Source organism: Caloenas nicobarica, chromosome 3 (genome assembly GCF_036013445.1).
Source record: "Caloenas nicobarica isolate bCalNic1 chromosome 3, bCalNic1.hap1, whole genome shotgun sequence".
NCBI lineage: Eukaryota > Metazoa > Chordata > Aves > Columbiformes > Columbidae > Caloenas > Caloenas nicobarica.
The window spans coordinates 79,848,203-79,872,771 of NC_088247.1; the positions used below are offsets into that span (position 1 = coordinate 79,848,203).

At 39.9% G+C, this 24,569-nt stretch overlaps 1 protein-coding gene across 2 annotated transcripts; it reads right to left on the minus strand.

Moving 5' to 3' along the window:
* Window positions 1-9,006: 9,006 nt before the first annotated feature.
* On the minus strand, window positions 9,007-24,204 carry GNG4 (G protein subunit gamma 4). 2 transcript variants are annotated; one of them, XM_065632036.1, is made up of 3 exons: window positions 24,125-24,204; window positions 16,767-16,872; window positions 9,007-9,762 (listed from the first exon to the last, which is right to left on the minus strand). In XM_065632036.1, exons 2-3 carry the CDS (start codon window positions 16,860-16,862, stop codon window positions 9,634-9,636), a joined length of 225 nt encoding a protein of 74 aa, XP_065488108.1. In that variant the 5' UTR covers window positions 16,863-16,872; window positions 24,125-24,204; the 3' UTR covers window positions 9,007-9,633. The 2 variants fall into 2 exon arrangements, with proteins under 2 accessions (XP_065488108.1, XP_065488106.1); XM_065632034.1 differs by lacking the exon at window positions 24,125-24,204 and adding an exon at window positions 23,830-23,907.
* Window positions 24,205-24,569: the final 365 nt, after the last annotated feature.

Genomic DNA, 24,569 nt, shown 5'->3' on the forward strand with positions numbered 1-24,569 from the left:
ACTGCAACATTTAGTAAGTTCCAACTAAAATAACTTAATAATTTCTGAAAAGTTAGAACGGAACAGAACGGAACAGAACAGAAACAGAATAGAATAGAATAGAATAGAATAGAATAGAATAGAATAGAATAGAATAGAATAGAATAGAATAGAATAGAATAGAATAGAATAGAATAGAATAGAATAGATTTCAGTTGGAAGGGACACACAATGATCATCTAGTCCAACTGCCTGACCACTTCAGGGCTGACCAGAATAAAGTGTGTTTTTAAGGGCATTGTCCAAAAGCCTCTTCAACGCTGACAGGTTTGGGGCATCCACCACCTCTCTAGGAAGCCTGTTCAGTGTTTGACCACCCTCTCAGTAAAGCAATGCTTCGTAGTGTCCAGCCTAAACCTCCCCTGGTGCAGCTTCGAACCATTTCCACTCATCTTGCCATTGAGCACCAGGGAGAAGAGCTCAGCACCTCCTTCTCCACGTCCCCTCCTCAGGAAGCTGTAGAGAGCAATGAGATCGCCCCTCAGTCTCCTTTTTTCTCCAAACTAGACAAGCCCAAAGTCCTCAGCTGCTCTCCACAGACACTCCTTCCAGCCCTTTCACCAGCTTTGTTGCCCTCCTCTGGATGCATTCAAGGACCTTCACATCCTTCTTAAACTGTGGGCCTCAGAACTGCACGCTACTCCAGGTGAGGCTGCACCAATACTGAATACAGCAGGACAACCACCTGTTTTGACTGGCTGGTTGTGCTGTGTTTGGTGTCCCCCAAGATGTGGTTTTCCCTCTGGGCTGCCAGGCCCCGCTGGTGGCTCATGTTGAGCTGCTGTCGACCAGCACCCCCAGATCCCTTCTGCAGGGCTGCTCTCCAGCCACTCCTCTCCCCATCTATACTTGCGCTCGGTGTTACTCTGTCCCAAGTGCAGAATCCAGCATTTGGACTTGGTAAATTTAATCTCATTATTCATAGCCCAATGTTCCAATCTATCTAGATTCCTCTGCAAGGCCTCCTGTCCCTCAAGAGTCATCAGCACCTCTCAGTTTGGTATCATCAGCAAACTTGCTAATGGTGCATTCAACTCCCACATCCAGATCGTTGATAAATCTATTGAACAGAACTGGCCCTAGAATTGAGCCCTGAGGAACAGAGCTGGTGACCAGTCACCAGCCAGATGTAGCCCCATTCACTACAACCCTTTGAGATCTGCCCTTCAGCCAGTTCTTCACGCAGCACACCACGAACTTGCTAATCCCATAGTTAGACCGGAAGGATGCTGTGAGGGACAGTATCAAAAGCCTTACTAAAATCCAGAAAAACTACACGTACCACCTTCCCTTCACTCTCTAGGCAGGTAACTGCATCACAGAAGGATATCAAATTAGTTAGTCAGGACTTTCCTTTTGTGAACTCATGTTGACTGTGCCTGATTATTGCATTGTTCTTTAAATGCCTTTCCATAGTACCCAGTATAATCTTCTCCATAATTTTTCCAGTTAGTTTTTTCCAAATTAACTTCCAGTTAAGGAAGTTAACTAAGAACATTAAGATAAAAATGTTCTTGTTTTGTCTAAAATTATTTGTCTATTATTTTGCTGACTTTTTTTTTAAGTGAAATTTTTGCATCTTCATGTCTGTTTGGAGCAGTGGCTTTAAGTTTTGCTGAATTAGGTCAGCAAAAGATTCTTGTAACTTGCTCTTCTTCCCTCATGTTTTCTGTGCAGAAGTTTTAACAGTTTTGGCACATGGCTTTCATTTGTGGCAGAAGCCACAATTTAGACTGACTTATCCAAGGTCCAAGAATATCCTTTCACTGGCATTGCAAGAACCTAGCAACGAAAACAGCTCTGACATTGTATTGAGCCAAAGATAACCCAACTTGCCTCATTTTTCTTTACAGAAAGGTGAAGCTTCAAGTCTCATGTCCCCTCACAAAGCAGTCACTTGAGTGTCCAGTTGGATGACCAAGTCACCATCCCTTATTCTAGAGAGAGGTAAACTGGAATATCTTTGTCATCTTCTGGAAAGAAGGTGTCGTTCAGTTGGATTTTTTTTTTTTTTAAAATGAGACCTAGCCTAACCTGCACAAGAATTGATAACTATAATACCATACAAAATTGGCTTGCAGGACATCACAGATATCCAAACCAATACAGCAATAATAAATTTCACAGTACTAGTTGACTTCTTGTCATGTTCGTGACAATCAAAAATAGAAATGGATTCGTAACCATCTATATTGTAGCAGCTAAATCTTGACAGGCACATCCCAGAGACCAAAAAGGGAAATGTCTTGCAGAGATGTGGAACACCACGAAATCTGCAATAATCAGGCAAGAGCCAGCTGGTGGGGCCAGCTACTTCATGTGCAGCTTGTATACAGCTATTTTTAAAAAGTGGCACAAAGACTTCACGATGCGGGTACAGAAGAGCATAAGGTTTATAGGAAGTTCTGCTGAGACCTATGACAGCAAATACGCTTTTTCATCACATGCATGGTAAAGAGTTAAGCTGGTGGGGGGATTACAAAGCGGATTGGTCACATATTACTGATAATTTCATTATTATCTGTCACTGGATAGATAATATTCAGGCTATATTTAATTAAAAAATACTTACCTGACTTGGTGCAATTTCCCCCTCATGGTGCTTACCCTGCTTTAGGTTGGACGTGTCCTGCTGGAGTATGCTACAGATGGCTGCTTCATTTGCTGCAGAAGATGTGAGGTGAACGAGGTGGGACCAGGAAATAGTGTGACAAGGCTATGGGGTCATTGCCTCTGTATGATACCAGGAAAATCACGAAACTAAACATTTCACATTGCTTTTTTTCCCTCATTTTCTGGGTGTTTAACTTGCAAAAGTCACTCCAGTTTGTAGAGCTGAGGATTCATAGCTGAAGCTTGAGCAAATGGGAACATTGTTTGAGCTGTAGAAAGAGCTAACCACTCTGGTGAGGCAGGTACTGACAATCTCACCTGCTCTGCTCAGGATCTGCCTCAGCTTCCCACTGGAAGATGGGAACAGTTCCACCTTCGCATTCATCCAGGATACTGTGGAGATACTTTGTGGAGCAAACCGTGATGAGCACCACAGAGAAGCTCATCAGGCAATAGTTCTATATTGAAAGCAGAATTTGTGAGTAGATCAGGCCCGGGGCTACACAATGACTACAGACACCAAAATAGTATTGAGCAACTGCTCATTAGCTGAGCATTGCTTATACTGTGCCTCGTGGGAAATTCCTGCAATGGCAATATGAAATCGTAGTGCATACAAATGAGAGAGGCAAATGGAAGATGCATAAGCAAATTTAACTCTGACATTTCTTAAATGAGTGCTTAACATAGCTTCTTTAATGACCTTTTAATGTATTTTTTGCATTTGTTCAGATTCTGTATAAATATCCTCAAATGTGTTGCAAGTATTTGTTTAGCTGATATGGCCAGAACTGTAGAGAAATAAAATCACTTTTGTGGCCTTCTAATTTCTCGTGAATAGATGTTTCATAGTTGTTCATTCTTTATATTTTCAAAGTTTCTCTTGAGGTGTTTTTTTCACGAGACTCTTAGCATCTCAAGTTTTTTCACTTGGTCTTTTCAGGATATGACTAACATGTTTATATCAGAATTGCATATATATAAATACAAAATCTGTGTGTTGTGTTCTGATGAGTAGGATAAAAGCTGGGTGCTCTCCAGGGGGAAACCTCTCAGACATCAGAACCTCTCAGAATCAGTACAAGACCCACAGTAGTGAACAGTCTTTGCAACAAGAAAGTTAAAGATAATTTTACAGCTGAAAGTCACGTGCACCACCTTGCCAGAGAGAGGCTGTTACGCTGTAGAGATCTTTAAAGTCACTGCTACTTGAAAGGTCACAATGGTTCTTTTCTACAAAGTTTGGCTCATTCCTTCCTTTCACTAAAAAAAAAATCGCACATCTCTTCAGAGCATGCTATAGAAAGAATAAAGGGCTCAGGCATGCAGCCTAAAGTTCAAAGGCGCAGCAGGATATGGTGCAGTGAGAGGCTACACAACAAACAGATTTTGTGGAATGGGTGGTCTTTTGAAACACATCCTTATGCCATGCTTAGTGCATTTTCCGTAAAATGCTACTCTAAGCATGAACAGTGGCCTAAGCTTTGTTCTAGCTGTACACTTACGCTGTGGTACATGGGGAAGTATTTGGCCTAGACTCCAATAATTGGAAAAAACCCCGTACCATGAAACAAAAAACTCAGCAGCCAGGAGCAAAGCTTGAGGGTGAAGGAATAGTGTGGCTGTCAGTCCCACAGAAGCTGTTGCAGGGTTCTGCAAAGAGGAAGGCAAACGGGAGGTTGTTAGTGGCTCACTGCGCTGGTGCCCCTCAGCCCCAGAGCCAGCCCTTACTGCCATTTGCAGTCACATCACCTGCTCAGGGGAGCACAAGGCAAAAGTGTAAGTGGTGGCACAAGTGGTGGCACAGTGGCAATTAGGAACGGGCATCCGAGTCACATGTGAAACTGGAAAATGAAATTCAAGAAAGGAGTACACAACAATACCAGCTGATAACACCCAAGGATTTCCACGACTTTTAAAGTGTTTTTTAGCTGGACACCTGATCTCTTTAACCGAATCATACATTTGACTCTTGTCTTTTCCGAAACTGAGAAGTCTGGAGCTGCAGCGTGAGGCTGAACTGCACCCCAGCAGTACCAGAGTGCCAGGCAATACCTTACACAACGCAGACCATGAAAACAGAAGTGCTGGCGCTCTGTTTCTGAGAGTACGTGTATTAATTTAAAATCCTCCTTTGAGGTAATTTCTAGCTGATGTTGTTTTTTTTTTTTTTTTCCAGTTGGCTGTTTATCACTTTATCAGTAGGTGGCAGTAATACACGATCCTGTGTGATTTCTACTTTTAACAGGAATTTGGGAAAGACCCTATTTTAGGGTAAAGCTCCTTGTTTTGTTTGTTCACAAGTGTGAGTGGTGTAAATGTACTTGACAAACAGACGTACATCTTCCTCTAACAGACAGAAAAGTTGTTTCCATACCAGCTCTGGTATTTATGGCTGTACTTAATTTAATAGTGCTAGAAAGCTGAATTCCATTAGATGCAAATGTACAATATTTATTCCAAATATCATTCTCCCTAAAGATTAACTATGCAGGTTCCAATAACATTTTATATAGCACCTATTCTGGTAATTTTGCCCACTATTTTTCACACATTACAGTGCTATTTAAGTCAGTCTAAGGACTTCCGATATTATTAGTTTTCAGTACAAGAAACCTCTATTTTTAGGAACCACTCCTCCCCCAAGTTTTGTTTAGTCTCCTTGAAGAAACAAGTCCAGATTCTGATGCAGACTGAAAGGAGAGCTGTAACTATGACATATTCTAGGAGAATTACGTATACAAGTTTTTACCCTTATACAATGAAAATATAGGAAAAACTACATAATCAGGTCCTTCCAAAGTACATCTTCGCTTACTCCTTTGATATCAGAACCCAACTGGATAAATGAATGCTATATTAAAGTTCCATGATTTAATATGCACCGTTACAGACTGTTGTTCTTATTCTTTCCTCTTCCTGGAGCTGATCCTATTGTAAATCACTACAAAAATGCTTTCTTACAATGTACTTCCGAATCAGTTGGCAACACCTCCTGTGTTTACCTTTGTCACTGTCAGCAAAGTTTGTATTTACTTTAATCTACGGTGTGACCTAGAGTACCTTAACTTAAACTTTCCTCAATTTTTTCCCTTCCTCCAACCATAATTTCGTAGAGGCTAGCTTAAAAATCTTCCCTATCAGCACCAGCCAAGCACCCTGCTACTAATTTAATACTTGGTGTAGGAAGCAAAGAAGGGGAATTTGGTACATAATAGAGAAGAGGGAAATAGTTTTTAGTACTGAAATGATAACATTTTAAATTCAAGGTAAAGCAAGGAGATTAACCTGAGGAATGCAAAACAGCCAGCCCCACAAATGCTACTGATATAATTTGCTATTAATCCACCATTCGGAAGTCTCATTTCATCAAAGCAGCAAGCACTAGGATATGAAGAAAGGATCATTAATAATACGTCGAAAACTCCTTGACTCCAACTTCTGTCCTGAACTTCTAATTCCGTAAGATGACAGCCCCAACTCAAACTGTTAACAGGGAGCATGCATTATTTTCTACGCCTGAAATACAAAGCAACAAGCCTAATCGCATATGAAATAAAACTGAGAGAGAGAAGAGTACAATGCTAGGACAGTAACAGGCCTGGTCTTGTTCTCATGGAAGTTAGTGGGAATCAAATCAGACCATCTGACGAAAATAAAAATTCATTGCTTCAGCCTACTGGAAACCTTACTGTTAGACAAAGCCACATTTTGGAGGGCTTTTTTTTTTGTATTTACTTTTAGAAAAATGTCCAAGAACTTTCAGATATTTTTGTGTAGAGTTTGAGGCAAGATGTTGGAGCATAAAACTCAGCAATCAATTATCTGAACAACCTCAAAGGTAGCAAAACATAATAGTGACAAAGACATTTTATGGTTTGGAGGGATCAGAGGAAAAGACATTCTTTTAAATGTTGATTTATGGATCAAGCTGGCATAAAAAACCAACAACAACAAAAACCACGCAGATTATGCCATTCTCTTCAGAGACACAGCATTTTGATGGTGTTCTTGAATAAAGTCATGTATTCTTATGTGATCCAAAGCTGTTACAATTATTTTGAACTGCTGACCTTGTAAGTGTGCCCACTTCTCCCCGTCTTCAAATTAGTAATTTGCCAGTAGTATATATTCATTCAAGAAACTCATAAATAAGGATATTAGAGAAAGCTGTCCTATTCTCCACTAAGGAGTTATGCTTATACGGTTTAACCTCTTTGGATATATTATAGACATCTGCTAAAATAAATATGCTATTTACAGTACTCCACGTGCTTCCTTTTTTAAATTTAGAAGCGTGAAAACATCTTAATAGATACAAAATCTTTTACCTGATGGAAGTTATGAAATTACGAAAGAAACCACAAACATAGGAACCAGCTATTAAAAACATAAGAAATCAAACACATTCACAACTACTTGAAAAACGATTTTGGAGAAAAACCTTAAGTCCAAAACAATTACATTCCCCTCTTCTGAATAATACTGGATTTTTGTAAATGCAGCTCTCCTAACTAGCGATGCTCAAAACTACTGTGAAATGTTTCAATCTCAGGACTCAGATGCTATGGCTAATTGGAAACAGAAAGCAAGCAGTTTGCAATACTGTAATAAGCTGCGTCAACTTTGTTATTTTAGATGGGAAAGTTAATGATGAGCCACAAATGCGAGTTGTCACAAAGCCTTTGAGAATAAAGCTGTATGCCCTATATTCTCCTCCCTTGCTGTTCCAGTTAAAACCATACATGCGGAAGGACAAATGAAAATGTTGCCATGGTGATCAGAGCAGTTACCAAATCATGTACAGTGTAGGAAGGATTCCCTAAAGAACCTTATTAAGCATTTTGTTACTCCTTTTTAACAAATGTTTCCAGAAAGCCGTTTTTATTTCACTGTCATTAGAATAGCTACTCAGTGAAGCCTGTTCCTCTACCCCTCAGAATAAAGCTGAACACACCATGCATTAAGAAATACTGTTAAAAGTTCAGAATGGGAATCTTAAGCTGAAAGCTTTGAAATAGGAACCAAGGACAAGTCTAGCCACGACAAAACCTGGTCAAGACATTTGAGTGTTTTTTGGAATAGGTACTGTGAAAAAGCACCGTGCCTACTGGACTACTGATGTCTTCAGCTGCCAAATTAAAAACCCAACCTTTAAATGAAAGACATCCCAAAAGCCTATTGGTTACAAGGAATATCGGGGGTTTTTTTACAATAATATTACAAGAAGAAAATTAACATGGAAGTTCTGTGTTAGACGCGGTGAATGAGCTGGCCAGCAGCAGACCCCAGTCCAAAGCCACCTTTCTCATGTGACTGGACTGGTAGCTGAATGCAGGTAGGTGAGGCACATTGTCCAAGTTGACTGGCAAAGAAAACAAACCCTGTACAGTACAGACATCTTGTATTTCCACTGCACAAACCAGTACAACAAACACTGATGTAAACTGCTAAAAATAAGCTGGAGCAGGGAGGTGCACTTTGGGCTAAATGCAAATGACTTAATTCACCAAACTGCCCTTTTCTAGCATCTAAATTCAGCATTTAAGTACAGTCCAAGGCCATCGATTCCTCACCTAGTCTTTGCCTTGCAGGTGCTTAAGATGCTCATGGAAAACAAGTTTGTGCAGAGGAAGCACATTCCATCATGGGTGGCTGTTCAGAGCCTTGGCTCACTCAGACCAGTGCAGTTCTCCAAGGAAACTACCACTGCTTGGAATACCTGTGAAGTCAGCCCCACCCGTGAGGCACGAGACACTTCCCGTATATTGACACACTGTACATATAAAGTACTGCGCTCAGGGAACTCTCCTAATACATCAGACTAGAGGGGAACTTTGACTTTTTTTTTAAGGAGAAGAATTAAAAAAAAAAAAGTATATAATCTAACAGTTGTTTCCATCAGATACCTTGATTGAACTTAATTTTACTTATTGAAGACAGATTGGTCATATTCCATACCTCACTATTTTCCTCTTGCTGCACTTTAAACAAAGTCAAAAGAAAGAAATCTCCTCGAACCTCCACAATCTCCACAACCTCCACCTTGCTGATAACTTCTCTCATGCCTCATCTTTGGCTACAAAATATACAAAGTGGCTGTCACTAGCACAGTGGTCTCGCTGTCTCTTCTAGCACAACATTAATCTACTGTTACTCTCCATCCCCATAAAGTCTTGCTCACAGGCAAAAGCATGTAGAGAGCTACTTAGAAAAACTAATTCCCCTCCTTGTACTGATCAGGGCAGATTTACGCCCTCCACTAAAACCCTCAGGAACAGCCGATATATTACACTTTAGATTACTTTCTAAAATAACTGAAATAATTATCATTCAAAATAACATACAAGCAGCCACATTTTCTACAGTTTTATTGATGCAGTCCTGGTGTGTAACTATACATCTTGATTTTGCTTGTAGTTACATAGTTGGTTTACTTGTAGTCAAGTTTATTACAGTCTTCGCAAAACATATTTATAAACACGACTTACTGTATTAGACTGATCATTCCAAACATCATAAATCACTGGGATTTTTTCCTAAATAGTGCTACTTGAGGAAAGGTCACGCTACTCTTTTTAGATATAAATTTGTAAAGGCAAATGAATTAAATGCACCTTCCAAAGAAAATAAGAATGTTAAAAATAGCTTCAAGAATTGGTATGACTCTTTTAGGTCTCAGAAAAATCTATGACTGGCAAAGGCATCTACAATTTGATACCATATTCAATACTTTCACTAAGACCAAAAGAATCTTTAAGAAGAACTGAAATTAAACTTGTACATTGGTCTGAAAGAACAATTATTACCTTGAAGTTTTTAGGTTGATTTATTTTTTTTTTACCAGAAAATGCACTACCTTCTAAAAAGATTGCAGTTATAAGCTAAGTATTGATATCTACAGAAAAAAAAAGCTAAAACTAAAAGCATGCAACACTGATACCAAATTTTAGCAGAAGACATTTTTAATTGAAAACTGACTCAAAGAATAGTACAAAACAGTTTCTTCTCCCTAAAGGGATTTTCAGATGCAGGCACTGGAATAATAAGGGGATCTTCTCCAACATGAGCATCACAATATGCCAATAAATCTGCTGCAGCTTTGGATACCTAATAGAAGAGAAGAGAGAAACTACTGTAACACTTAATTTTGAACCAATCTGCATTGCATAGATATTCTTCATATAACATATGATAATGGAGGCTGTCATCAAATAGGAGTAGATTGGTTTATCCTTGAAATTACTAGAGACCACAACTCTGAATTTGCTCTTACTAGGCCTAGTAATCACTATATACATTTTTATCTAAGCCATGAGATGGTATCAATTTATGTGATTCATGTTCAGCTATTCCTCTCCATCAGAAAGAAGGTCAGGAGCATACACTCATTAAAACATGTATCTGCTAATGGCCCATAAGCAATAGGGATTCTCCTTGAAGTGTGTTTCTGTAGAGGCCGCCTGCTTCGGCTTTTACTCCCAGTCATCGGTTGTAAAGTTTTCCACAAACACTCTCTCTACCCTTTGCTCCTCTGGATGCAAACCAGACAAATAAAGAGTTCTTTAGGCACATGACAATGGGATTAAAAAGAAAACCAGGAGCAAAACTTGATCATCATGTGCCATAGTTCTCATTTAAGCTAAATATTGAGCTTTTCAATGAAGTCAGACTTAAATCTTCTGGTTAGTAAGTTATTATAATAAGTAGCACTTTATTCACAGCATTAATTTAAACTTGAGCAGTCAGTACCTTAATATTTTTATGTTAATATTGCTATGCTTCTAAAATGAACAATTCTGAAGTCTCCAAATTCAGAATGTTGGTTTATGCTTACTGAAAAGTCCTACAGAAATGTAACAGTGTGTTAGTATACAAGATGTTTTGCATGAAACGAAAAATGAAATATTAAGCCATTTTAGCTGTAGTTGAAAGCTTGTAACCTTTGCAGCTTTGCGCCATAGGAATATTGGTGACATGAGGTGACCGTGACTCATTTATTTTTTCAAGAACTTAGAATGTATATATGAAATATTTTTGTTCTGCTCAGGTAGCAAGATATTTACAACTATCTGTATCTCTGTTTTATTATTGTGTTTTCAATACTACGATAATTGAGAAAATGAGATATGAAGTCTTTACAAAAACCTCTTTTCTCTGAGCACCATAACAGCTTCTCCTGAGTCAAACACTGAGGTCAGCATGTTTGCACAACTATAATGAAGAGGAAAAACAAATTTGATTTCTGGTATTTTTCTAGCAGGTATATCATCACTGTTAGCTCTAGCTTTCCCACACTCTGCTTGCTCTGGCACAAGTCCAATCTGTAGTAGGCTCCAGATTGGACCTATGAAGTCAATGGGTGTTGGATCAGGATTCACATGAAATTTTAAATTAACTTCTGAATGAAAATAAGTGACTTTTTATTTTTTAAATATCCACTAAAACATGCCTTTGTAGAATTTTTACACTCACAAAGTACCTACGGTTGACATCCCAGGATGGACTATCCTCCTAGCAGAGGAAGCAAGGATGTTTAGGTTACTTAAAATTAGTTTACCTTTGCACTGGCCTGTAAGACAAACGAGTGGGCAGAAGCACTAAGTGTGAACAACATCGCTGGGCCAATGCAAGCAGAAGACAGAGCACCAAACTGAGCGAATCAGCGGAGATGTTCAGAAGGACCAGCACTTCTCAAAACAGAAGCAGGTCCAAAAAAAGTGTGGAAAATAACGGACTTCAAAGTACAAAGAAAGGATTGTAGTTATTTTCAGACATACTTCAAGTAGCTACTTGCTAAGCATTGACAAAAGAATGAGGCTCTGGGTGTGAGGGCACTATCTAGTACAGAGAGGTAGAACTGTAATAAACAAACAGAAAACATAGGAATCCTATAATATTTCCAGTTTTCATTTACATTTACTTGCGAATTTTTAAAAAGCAGATTCTCCAAAGAAAGGCACAATGTAAATAGATTGTGAAATTCCTATCAAGCCCAAAAAAGATGGAAAGACAGAAAATATACTTTTCTTTGCTAATGACCTATGCTGTACCTCAGCAAAGTACACACTAGGATAGAATGCATCCACTGAACAGGAGGTTAGCATGTTTCCAGTAATGTTACGAGGAATGTACCACCACAGCATTTTGGGGAAGTATTTTTAAGTAATGGCAATCAGCACTACATTCATAATTATTTAACATACACATTTTCGCTTTTCTATTGCCCTTCCAGCTCAGCTGCATGTCTCAAACTAAGGCAGTTCTATCCTCTAATTAATTTATTAGCTAGTCCTGAACTCTTACATTCAAACAGAGCAAGTCGAACTCAGCGCCACAAGTGCCCACAAAAAGCTCAGTGACATTTTCAGTGCTATGTCATAACAAATGTTACTGCCATAAAACCTAGCAGAAAGCTAGTCTAATTCTCTGGGTCCCAGAGTCAAGCTTTATTAAAGATGCCTGGCACATTTCATCTTCAATTATTAAGCTAACAAATAAGCTATTTTATTCATGAAACCAACAATCTTTTTAAGTAGACTGACCCTACAGGAGCAGAGAACCAACACTGGACTTGAACAGATTGACCTTCCCATAACGAACTTGTTTGTTCCAAGAATCATTCAGCCCAAGTGTCTTGCTTTTTGTTCAATGGAAGAGAAGTACAATTTCAATCATCATTCTTAGAAGGGATGAACCCAGTAATATCACTTTCTAACTGTTTCTCTACATATTACTGTGCTTGGGGATCATATAACAATAAAAATGATTTTTCACTAGCAGAAGCACAATATAAATTTCTATATCTAACTTGTCCTCTAATGCTGGAATACCATGAAGCAGAGCAAGGACTTTCTTCAATGTCACGGTGTTTAAATCATGAATTAGTTTGCTTTTAGAGAAATCATAGTATGATTTAGTAGAAAACAAAACTGTAACAAGGAACTGAGGAACATGATTACATTTCAGCACATTGTCACAAACTAAACCCTGTACTAGGCCATGTATTTTCATCCTTTAAAAAAATAAAAGGTTCGGGGAGGAGAAATCCTCCCATTGGGATTACAGTAGTTATAAAAGTGAATTATGGCCATTTCTTTGCTAAAAGTGAAGCATCTCCAGCTTGCACAGTGAAACGAATAATGACCGCTCACTAAGAAGAGTTATGTTAGCTGATCACATTCCAGGTGCAATGAAAACACTGGTTGTGAGCAGGATGGGCAAAGTCAGAACTGTGGCCAAAAAAAGAGCAAAATACAAGGTTGCCTCCAGCAAGTTTTCTGCTCCGTGTTATTATTCAGAACAACAGTGGCTGACAACCTCCGCATAGAGTGTCACATTATGGCTACAGCAGAGCCGGCTGCTTCAGCGTATGTCAGCAGGCAGAGGTTGCCTAATGGCCAATGCTGTGGTTTGTTCCTATAAAAATAACTTGCTGGTCATCCTATTTGTGCCATGGAGGAAGTTATATGAAGGCCACTCTATCATAGTTTTTACTCACCTTTAGATTTATTTGTAGCTGAATGCTGCTGTACAGTTTCACAATAGCTTTTATTAATAATTAAAATAAACGCATGTAATTTGAATATTCAAATGAAGCTAACACATCATTTCAGCTCTCCTATGCAATACAGCTTGGTCTGCAAATTCAAAGTAATTTATACATCTTGCAGAAGTGGCTAAAGAAAAAAATTAGACTCCAGTTTGATTGATGAATTCTAGCAAAAAGTTAACATTTCTCTTTTTTTTTTCTAATCTTTTAAAGTGCATAGATAGAGGGAATGCAGTATAAAGGTATAAAGGTATCATCTCACATTTTACACAAGTATTCTGTGTAGTGAAAAATACATCTGGTTGTCAAATTACAAAAAAAAAAAGGCAAAAAAAGCAAAACAAGAAACAACACCACCACAAACAACAAACAAAACACTCAACCCTGATGCTTTAAAGAAATAGTCTCAGAAGGATTGTGGAATTTTACCATTTTGTTTCAGAATAACAGAGGTGATAAAACCAGCCAAAGTTAGAACATAATCCTGTTAGCTGCACTAATAATTATAAGCTTCAATGACAGAGCAAAATGCTGCAATTACTATGTCATCTGTCTTGTCATGGATTGTGACTAATTACCATCCTCGCTACAACACTCCCTCTGCTTATCCTCAACATGTAAAACAAAGAGATTCACACACATTTATTGGCAATCCCACTGCTTATCTCCCAACACTATTCAGATCCACTTAGGAATATTTTCTGTCTTCTTAAGAAAAAAGAAAATGGAATAATAACTGATACACTAAGATTCTTACATGTCAGAGAACTCCTCCTTTCTTTTCTGCTTGCAAAGAGAAGATTAAATAGTGCTTTATTCCGGGGACAATTGTGATAAAGCACCAATATTATCTTTGCTTTCTCGACGTCGCTGCTAGCATCTTTGGAAGACACATTATTCTACCAGTCATGAGGCCGCTGTTCATCTGATTTCATTTGATGTTTCTTAGCTTGGAATCTGCACATCCTGCTTCCTACTTATTGCTCTTCCTTTTGTGAGGAAGTAAGGCAGGTTCAATTTACGATTCTTCTGGGCTTCTTATAGTTTACAAAAACCCACCACAGTAATACTTCTTCTAACAACCGATCAATACACCAATAAATTCATCCTCTCCTTTTAAGCTGCCCTGTTTGTTTTACACTGAAACAGTGAGTTGTCTTTGTGGATCCTCAAAACACTGCCCTGCTTGCTGTTCCCATTGGTTATCGGACTTGATTTTTAAATCAGTTGAAAAATCCAGAACACAGCAGGGAATGGATAACTATCAACATCTTGCAAATCAGAAGAATTTAACTGAGCACATCCAGCTCTTACTGGTTACAGCAGCCACTATGCCTGGAAAATAAAGTGCCTCTGTAGCAGAAAAATTAGCTGGGACTACTGATTTCCCTAGTCAATAACACAGATATATTTTAATGCTAACAATGTGGTCTTGTCTATTATGGGAATAACGACTTGACTATAGCTACTTACAAAACAGTGTTTAATTAAATTATTTGAAAAATACTGATCTTTTGTTAAATGTCTAAATAGTTTAAGCAGAAAAAAGAAGTAAGGTTATTTCTCTGCCTTTACAGTTATGATCCGAGAACTCAAAATTTTGGAAAGTCTCTTGGTAAAATTTGGCTATACTAAAATACACAACTGTTTCAAGATTAAAAGGCAAGGCAGATCTTGAGGGAATAAAAAGCCAACCAACCTCTTCTTACAATCCCTCATACGCTTGTTCAAATAAATTCTAGAAATCAAGACCTAAACATTTCACAAATTGTATTTATTGGTATAGAAACCATCAGAATACTGAAACGCATAGGATTTTCTTTGGTGCCTTTTTGGTTCCAAGCTGTTTTGGAAGGTGAAATAATTGTACTTTCTAGCTATCTGTTTTTTAGGTCTGCCACACTTGCTAACAACCGTGTTCTTTTTAATTAAACTAACTGTAAATATAACCTACATCTTTCTTACACATGTAATTAAGAACGTTATACATCTAACTAATGAAGCTATCTGCAAAATTGAGCTAATGATGTGGTATGCAAAAGTTACCACTGATTATATAAAAGCGAGTTGAAGAAAATGTACTAGGTATAAACAGTTTCAAATTCCAATAAACTGGGCCATATTTTTCCAACCCTTTCCTCTGCCACACATGCACACCTGTTCTTCTTTGCCAGTTCTGTTGTTCATGCAGCTGCAATGTGACCTGAATGAGAGGACTAACCCCACTGAATTCTGAAAAGGCAGGCCTTCCCTTACTGAAGGAAACAGAAATACCTGACCCTGTGAACAGGCATCTATTACGTGATGAATTTGTCACGACACAACAAGATAGAAACTATAATTTTGCAAATTCAATGGTCTTACAAGACATTGCTAAAAACTGCAACAAAAATGCAACTGAAATGTCTATTTTCATAGAAGCAAGATTGACTACTCATGTCAATTACGCTAATATTTCTGAATTATAAATACCATCTAATTAGTGAGTTTATGATCTGATACTATTTTAAAATCGTAATTATATACTGTTGCCCCATGCTGACTGCATGCGGAATGTCAACAACAGGATGGATGGACAAACAGACTGAGTTCAGACTACATGCAGAATTTAATCTACAATAATTCTAAACTGTCTTACTGAGTTTGTAACCTCGGTTACAAACACAGTTTGTAACAACTCAATTACAGTTGTTTGAAGAAAAACTGATGATTTAAAAGCATTCCTTTTTCTAGTCTTTCCATGTTTAAACTCTTCCTTGTAGAGGCTGGATTTTTCATCCAAATAATTATTCCCTATTTTCAGAAGCACAGAGTGAAGACAGGGCGAAAGAGCACAAAGGAGATGAGCATTGCTTTCTTAAAACTTTCGATGACATGATTAGTTTTTAGGTACTTGATTTATCCACAAAATTTTAGCCTAGTGGAAGGCAGAATGACAGGGAAGAATGACAGGCTTTTCTGGTTAAAAATGTTGAGAACCTCTGTTTAATAGTGCCTTTAGTTAAAATATTTAATTCACATACATTTAGAGGCACGATAAAACCAAATCCTCACATACAACTGGCTAACGAGTGTGAAGAATCATAAATGAACATTGCAATCATATATATATTTTGTGCAATGATGCCTGTGCTGAAACAAAACAATTCAAAGCAATTCAGCTTGTCTCATCATTATTCAAAAGTATTGCAATATCTTAAAATATTTATTCCAGTTCCTAAAGAAGAAGAACAAAGAAACCTGAGCTGTACTTATAACCAGCTACAGGTAACAAAGAAGAGCACCTGTGCATCTGCCAGCTGATTTTAAGTATTTTACAAAATGCCACTTTTGACAGACATAAAAGGCACTCATACAGAAGCAGACTAGAAGCCAGTCTTTGAAAATCGCTTCACTAGAACGAAGCAGCTAGTACGTAACTACTTCACAGTACTGAACATTGTTTTATAGCTCAACATAGATTTTTTATTTCAGCTGATTGAGTTTTTCTACAAAATTAAAGGAAGGCTGTACCACAAACTAGTGAGTGAATTCAAAATACCAATAATATGTCCAAGTTTACCTTCATCCTATCCATGTATGCCTCCATTTTTAATTGCTCCACAGCTTTCCTGGCTTGAGATATATTGGTTGTACTGTTTGACACCAGTTCCTTCATTTTGTTTTCCCTAGAAGAGACAAAGTTGAGACAATTTAAAAGCACGGATAGCAAATACAGCAATCAATGACAGGACAGTTATCTAAAATCTAACTGACCCTCGCCCATCACATTGGCACTGCCAAGCTGTAGGTCCCAAATACAAACCAGACATAATTTATTTCTGTTCTCTTGTTCAACAGCACCTTATTGCATTACATATTTGCATCCTCCACTTCCAGTATTCAATCTGAATTCTGAAAACACAAATGCAGAGTACGCAGCCATTATTTCAGTGTAGAAATGGTTGCCCTGGTTCAGATTGCCAAAGCAAAACAGCTGTTCATAAACAGACCTTACAGCAATTACGCAGTTTGGCTCCATACTCCAATTACACCTACTAACCTGAAAACAAATTCAAAAATGTGCTCAATGGAAATGAATGCTGCACTGTTCTCACCAGGCATAAAAAAGACAGAAATTTTAAGACAGAGAACTAGGTAAAATTCTGACTATAGATTTAAGGAGTTTAGAAATGAAGTAAAAAGAAGAAATAATGCAGTGGTTTCCAACTTTTTGCTTCCACATCCCCAGTGAAGTCTAAAGATGACTTAAAACCAGTACAGTATACTATACAGTATAGGAATGCATTATTTTTAAGAGCTCTGCAGCTCTCAGGAAGGGACATCTAATTAAGATATGTCAGTGTTTGGATTTCTTGTATTGCTGCTCCCTGAGGTCTTGAGGGTAAGTCAACTTGGTATCACACAGTCGTCAGCATTGTTACCCAATTAGTCAAGATGACTACATTCAAACCTTGAATAAACTGACAACATATATGCCCTATGTGGTCTGCATGTTAGGAGACGTTGTGCTGACACCACACTCGCGCTGATCCAGCACAAGTCACAGTTACTATTTTGAAGTCATTGGAAGTTGGACCGAGACCACATGGAAAGAAAGGTAAGATGGGATACAGATGACTTAGATAGGTCCTGGACTACTTATACTACCAAGACAAGGCACTGAGGTTTCGATGAGCCAAAACACTTGTCCGTGGTCCTGTATGCATGGTATTCCACAAGTGTCACCTGAAGCAAGATTAGTCTAGTGCCGCGTATCAGAAATCAATACAAAGTTAGGCAAGGCAAAAGACACTGGGTGTCAGAAGCAGAGGGAATGCAGGAGAAAGCACACAAAACATGGCATTTTGTATTGCTGTCAAACGAGTTTTAAACTCAGGTCTTTCAAAATTAATACTTCCAGCTTATTTCTGGACAAGAAGTGCACACCTAGAACTGCACAGATTTCCCTTCTTGAACCTCAATAACTTACCTGATCCAATCACTGGGGTATAAGATACAAACAGGAAATTAAGCAGGACACAGGAAATGCTCTTCTAAAAAATAATTTATATACAATGTCTTAAGCATGTGAGAGTCAATAGAACACACAATCCAAAGCACAAACAGAATGGAGGAATAACTTTTTAACTGTTTTGATTTTGCAAAACACAGATGTTCAAAGATAACTGTTTCTTCTCCTTTCTAAAACTGGCAACCTGTGCTGTAAAATAGGATGGCGGAATACAAATACGATGGTGAACATGCTCAAGACGAATTTGAAAAAGCAGAACAATCTTCTTCAGAACTTGTGTAACTCTAGGCAGAGGAAATGCTACCTTAAAATAGATTAATTGGGCCAAATAAAACAAGAGCTTTAATATATGCTTAGATAAAGACCAGGTTTTCTGTACACAAGTGTGTCATTTTAATGGAATACAAGTTTCACCCTGGCGTGCACTCTGATGAACTAAAACCGTGTCAGAACACATTAGCTTTTTTTTTGTTTTCTTGGGTCTTTGTTTACAAGCTTTTAACTTGTGTTCCTCACAAGGCACGGGATTAAATACACGTGGAAGAACTGGCTTTGCATAAAATGTCATGTACGGTACAAAATCCCACAACCAACAGCCTCCAAACAATTTTCAGATCTGTTTTGACTTGAAGTGGACAAGCAATATTCACAAGAGCAGGAGGTTCTGAATTACAGGTCATCTCTGGACTTTTTGTTCAACTCCACACCCTAGCTTTTAAGTCTTAACCTATTCATATAGATAAGAATAAACACATTTCTCGTCGTTCACAAAATTATATCCCCACAAGTATGAATCATTTAAATTTTATCATCTCCACAGCTAGACTACTAATGACCACAGGGCCAAAAAAGTCAAAGCTAAGTGAAGTCACAGAGCCATTTCTACATTTGCCACAGCTCAACTACAGAGGCAAATTAGAAATTTAATTTTGAATAATATAGATAAACTGAATTAAGCAACTGAAACTGCATGAATAGGCCAGAGAATTCCAGATGTCCCAAGCTTTTCTGGCTATTCATTCCCTTAAACCGTAAAAGTTTAGAGCCAGACAATTTAAACCATCACTCCCTGCATAGAAGTTGGTGAGAACACTGTTCTAGTACATCCAGCTATTTGAAACTGTAATGGAATTTTGAAAAGGCCATTAGGCACAAAAGTGCTTTAAAAAATCCAAACCGTATTTCCAAAACAATGCCACAAACAGAATATGTTCTTAGCTATATTCTGAAACAGCAAATGAGGGAATTTTAAAAAGAAATTATATATCTTCTCTGGTAAATGATTTCACAATATCAGAAAACAATCAGAATAAGAGGCTTCATTTTAAAAAGAACTTTAAAAAAGAAAAAAGAAGTCTAGCACTATGTGGTTCAGCCACTGGAGAAAATTTCCACTTATCCCGAGTAAGAGATTTGTTTATAACTCTGAAGCACAAACATTCGTTCTGTTCCAAATCCTGCGCCTACCCTGGCCTTTACACGCACTTAAATATTTAACCACCGTATTTCTGGAAGTGCTTAGCATCCACTTAAGTATCTTTTTTTTTTTTTCTTTTTTCTTTTTTTTCATACAGACAGTTCTGGTTCCAGAACTTCATAGGATGGTTTTCTCCTGTTTCATATTTCATTTACCAAACTACATATACCTCTGCCTTCTCTCACTCCCTGCAAATATAGTACGTATTTGCACATCAGTTAAGGCTCTATTATATGTTAAGTGATGTTGACAATGAGAACTGTACTCACTTTCAAACCAGTCTGCAATGAACTGGTCCTCTTTGCAAACAAAGTTTTGACTGAGAACTGCTTCTGCTCCCCTTAGAACCTGTGACATTCTTTAATAACCTTAAGCTTAATATTCTTTAAGGAAATAATATTGTTACTTAGAAATAAAGCTCTGGAGAGGAAAAAAAAAAAATAACGAGAGTGTGTTACATACCCTCTCCCTGAACAATCATCCCCTGGAATGTAAGAAAGCCTCCTCCTTTAAACACTCTCTCTCAGTGTTTCCCTGGAGGCTGCAGCCTGACAAATGGCTCTGACCCTCTCTCCTAAGACAGCTCCTTTTGAACAGTCAAGTATTCTCGAGGCCTTTAGACCCCTGGGAAGGCACAGTTAGCTTTGTATTGTATCTGGGTGGCAGCCCATGGAATCATAGAAAATTTGGGTTGGAAGGAACCTTTAAAAATCACCTAGTCCAACCCCCCTGCCATGAGCCGGGTCATCTTCAACTGGATCAGGTTGCTCAGAGCCCCGTCCAGCCTGGCCTTGAATGTCTCCAGGGATGGGGCATCTACCACCTCTCTGGGAAACCTGGGCCAAAGTTTCACCATCCTCACTGTAAAAAAATTCTTCCTCATGTCTAGCCTGAATCTGCCCTCCTTTAGTTTAAAACCATCGCCCCTTGTCCTACCACAACAGGCCCTGCTAAAAAGTGTTCCCATCTTTCTTATAGGCCCCTTTTAAGTACTGAAAGGCCACAATAAGGTCTCCCCAGAGCCTTCTCTTCTCCAGGCTGAACAACCCCAACTCTCTCAGCCTGTCCTCACAGCAGAGCTGTTCCAGTCCTCTGATTGTCTTGGTGGCCTCCTCTGGACCCTCCTCAACAGGCCCATGTCTTTCCTGTGCTGAGGGCTCCAGAGCTGGACACAGGACTCCAGGTGGGGTCTTACCAGAGCAGAGCAGAGGGGCAGAATCACCTCCCTCGATCTGCTGGACATGCTCCTTTTGATGCTCAAAAGGAATAACTTCTCCACATCTTTTAAATTACCTAAAGAGCATTTACCAGAAATTACTCAGCTGGGTTTGCTAATGTTCATTCCTGGCTGTTTTTCCAGCAGCCCCCTATTAAGTTAGATCAATACAGATGTACACAGGTCTGGATAATCACCGTAGTTACAGTAATTATGTTAGCGATCAGACTACGTGCAGCCTACATGTTACTGACGCATGCCAGCAGACCTAGATTATAGTGGAGCTCATCTGTCCAGTGTATATTTATGCAGTACACTGAGCTCATTAATCTAGTCTCTGTGACTCTTTTCTTTAAGGGGAATGATGATTGCGTTAACAAAAAATAGTGACAGCAGCTACATGGCCTTTTTCAGCCAAGTAGTTTCTGCTGACTGGCACGCCTCGTTTCTTAAAGCATTGCTCCTGAAATCTGTGTAGCGACAGCCTCCCAGCGAGCTGAATTTTCAGGGGTTTGGGGATTTTTACCTCACTACAACGTTATGCTTTTTCTGGGTGCAGTTAATTCATTTCTGCCAAAGATCTTAATCTCCAGGGCTCATAAAAATGCTCATGAAGAGCAACTTTTCATTATTTGTTTTTAGAACAGACTAAATTGCACCCAGCAGTACTTCAAAGGCCAACTTATGATAACCCAGGAAGTTGCATAAATATTTGCAGGTACAGCCTGACCTTGCATAGTTTTAAGAGTACAACCTACATTTACCCAACTTCATAAATACTTGTTAGTAAAATGCTGAAAATGTCTCAAAATTTGAGTAACATTGAAGCAAAATATAATTTTCAAACTCTTCAGTATGGACTTCTACAAGAGACAGGGATGAAAAGCTGGACTGCAGCTTTCCCCCCTCTACTTCCAAGTACAACCTTAAAACACCATGCCAACAGAGTGACCTGTAGAATTCAACCTAAAAAGCCCTAAACCCAATTGTTTGGTGCCTTCTATTTTCTTTTAGAAGTCTAAAGCAATGGACCTGAAATTACTAGACTAAAGAACCCGGGATTCAGAACTCTGAAGCACACCTTGCCCACAAGCTCTGTACTTCTTGGACCATGGAGTGCAATAGAAAAGTTAATATAATAATGCAACCAAGTTCCAGTGATACTAATGGGAGTCATCCACGAATAATGACCTGCAAATCACATTCTAAAGTGCGAAAAGATCCCCACATTTCATTATCCACTTGCAAACACGCCAGGAATATAAACAGCAAAATTTACAGCCTTGTTGCTGTTTGATGCCAAACTGGCATATCAAAGGAATTTCAGGGGAAGGGAAGGAAAAAAAAAAAAAAAAAAAAAAAAAAAAAGGAGTTCTACCGTTGCTATTTAGGTAATTGAAACTTAAAATACCCCTGCACGAGTGCACTAGCTATCTGAGCTAGTGTCACTGTCCACACAACATTGGTAATTTCCCCTTCATCTGCAGGGCATGGAAGGGATAAGAACGACTGCCCCTGCTATCTCAGTTCTTACTCCAAGATTTACTGCATCCAATGTAGCTCTGCAAAAAGAGAGTGAAGCTAAGGAATCTTTTTGCTTTCTCTATCCCATGGCTGCATGAAGACATAATAGAAAATTACTACAATTTTATACTCCATCCACTTAGGAGAAGCTTAGTAGTACGAGCAGACACAATTAAAGGCAAGACTACTGCTCACAATAAGGAGAGCATATCATTTTAAGTCCATAAATATGGGGAGTTAAAAAATAACTGCTGATCACGTTACTGCAAAACAGCTAAACTTCAATATCTCCGTTTTTGTCAACATGGGTACTATACCCAGTCCAACCATCAAGTTCCAAAAATTCTTGCCAACACGCCCAAAGATTTTTTTATCCAAAAAATATCAGCTTGCTTCTCAACATTTAAAAATTTAAGAAAACTATGGCAGAACCCGTGTGACATTTCACAAGGACAATCTTTTTATGCAATATATTTGTCATCAGCATACTGGTTACGTGCACATACAGTCCAGCAAATCATCAGAGATCTAGAAAGTCTAAGACAGAAATACGAGACCTACCGACTCTTGTACCTCTTTGGCTAACTTCAAAAGATAGTTGTGACTTTAAAAAAATATCTATGGGGAGGTTTGATTATTCCGCTTAAATCCTGTTTAAAATGTATTTGAACGGAATCGTGAGGAATTAGAGGAAACGCCTCCGAGAAGCTTGGCATTTTATCACCTGCAGGACAGAAACATTTTTCGAGTTGTGACTCTCAGTTTTTCGTCTCACTGCGCTGCCTTAATCGTTTTGCTGTACAGCAGTTTACAGCACCGCACATTAGTAATTACCGCCAGCAGCAGCTGGGCAGTAAGATTTATTCCTCCGGCAGCGCGAACCAGTCAGCAGGAAAAGCAGCCACTTTCTTGCATCTTCACACCAGCCAGCCGAAGGGAGAGGCACAGGCGCGCTGGGCAGAGACCCCAGACCACCTCCCGCCTGAGGGGAAAGCAGGTTTTTCGGAGGAGGACGATCCCCCGCCGAAGACAACAACGGCGAACCCCAAAGCCCGAACCTGACTTTTGCGGGCAACCGGGTAACTCCGCGCCGCGCGGCCGCCGCCGGCTGAAGGCGCCGTTGTTTACCGAAAGCGACGGGACCAACCGGGCTGCCGGTCGGCGCAGCCGGTCGCGCCCCGGGCGGGCGGAGGCAGCCCCTGGTTTCCCAGGGCACCAGAGCCGGCGCAGCGACGGAGAAACCCCCGCGCGGAACCGCTGCTACCGGCCAGGGCCGCCCACCCTCCGCTCTGCGCCCCCGCCGCCGGTTCAACCTCCCCCATCCCGCCTCGGCCCACCCGCCACCTCCTCCCGCGCAGCGGCGGGGTCCCGTCCGGCGCCGCCGGGACACTCACCGTGCGGCGGCGGCAGGCAGGCAGGCTGCTGGCAGCCCGGCTCGGCGCCCGGCGGCGGCACATGGCGCGGCCGGCGCTGACGGGCGGGGCGGGGCGGCCGCTGCCAACCGCCGCCACCGCCCTCGCGCCTCCCGCGGCGCGGGCTCGGCCACCGGCGCTCCTCGCGCGGCGGCCGTTAACGGCTGGCGCTGCCAGCCGCCCGCAGAGCACCGGGCGGGAAGCCGGCCCTGGCCGTGAGGGCGGCTTGAGGCGCAGGCACAGCCCCGCAGCGCCCTGTCCCGCCTTCGAGCTTTACCTTCCTCCAGCCCGGGCAGCGGCACCTGCCAACAGCGTCCCGGCCCGCGGTCGCAGCCGTTTTACTGCTGCAGCTGCCTCCCTCCCTGATTCCTGCAGACGCCAGAGATCAGACAGTCATCCCGGCCTTTCTAATATATCAAAGGGGCAAAGCCTGTACGACACAGGTGTTTTAAGGTAAGAGCCCATAGTCCCTGTCCGTGCCTCGCACCGAACAAAAGGAGGATGAAGCGGAGAATGAAAAAAGAAAAAAAGCCCACGGTGAAGAGCCACTCTGGAAAAGGGACCATTAAGCCTCACCTTGTCAAGTCTATTACGTCAGAACAAAACGATTCAGCTTTATAGATCGATTTGTATATACTTCTCCATTACCAATTTGAGATTAAACCATAAAGGTAATCAGCAGTTAAACTGCCAATTAACATTTTTTACTGATAAAATTGTTT

What these genes read in the sequence shown, in the direction of transcription:
- GNG4 (XM_065632036.1), bottom strand. Translation starts at nt 16,862, where the DNA reads ATGAAGGAACTGGTGTCAAACAGTACAACCAATATATCTCAAGCCAGG. An exon ending in CATACATGGATAGGATGAAG is followed by an intron (nt 9,763 to 16,766) that starts GTAAACTTGGAC and finishes CTCTTCTATTAG; the next exon opens with GTATCCAAAGCTGCAGCAGA.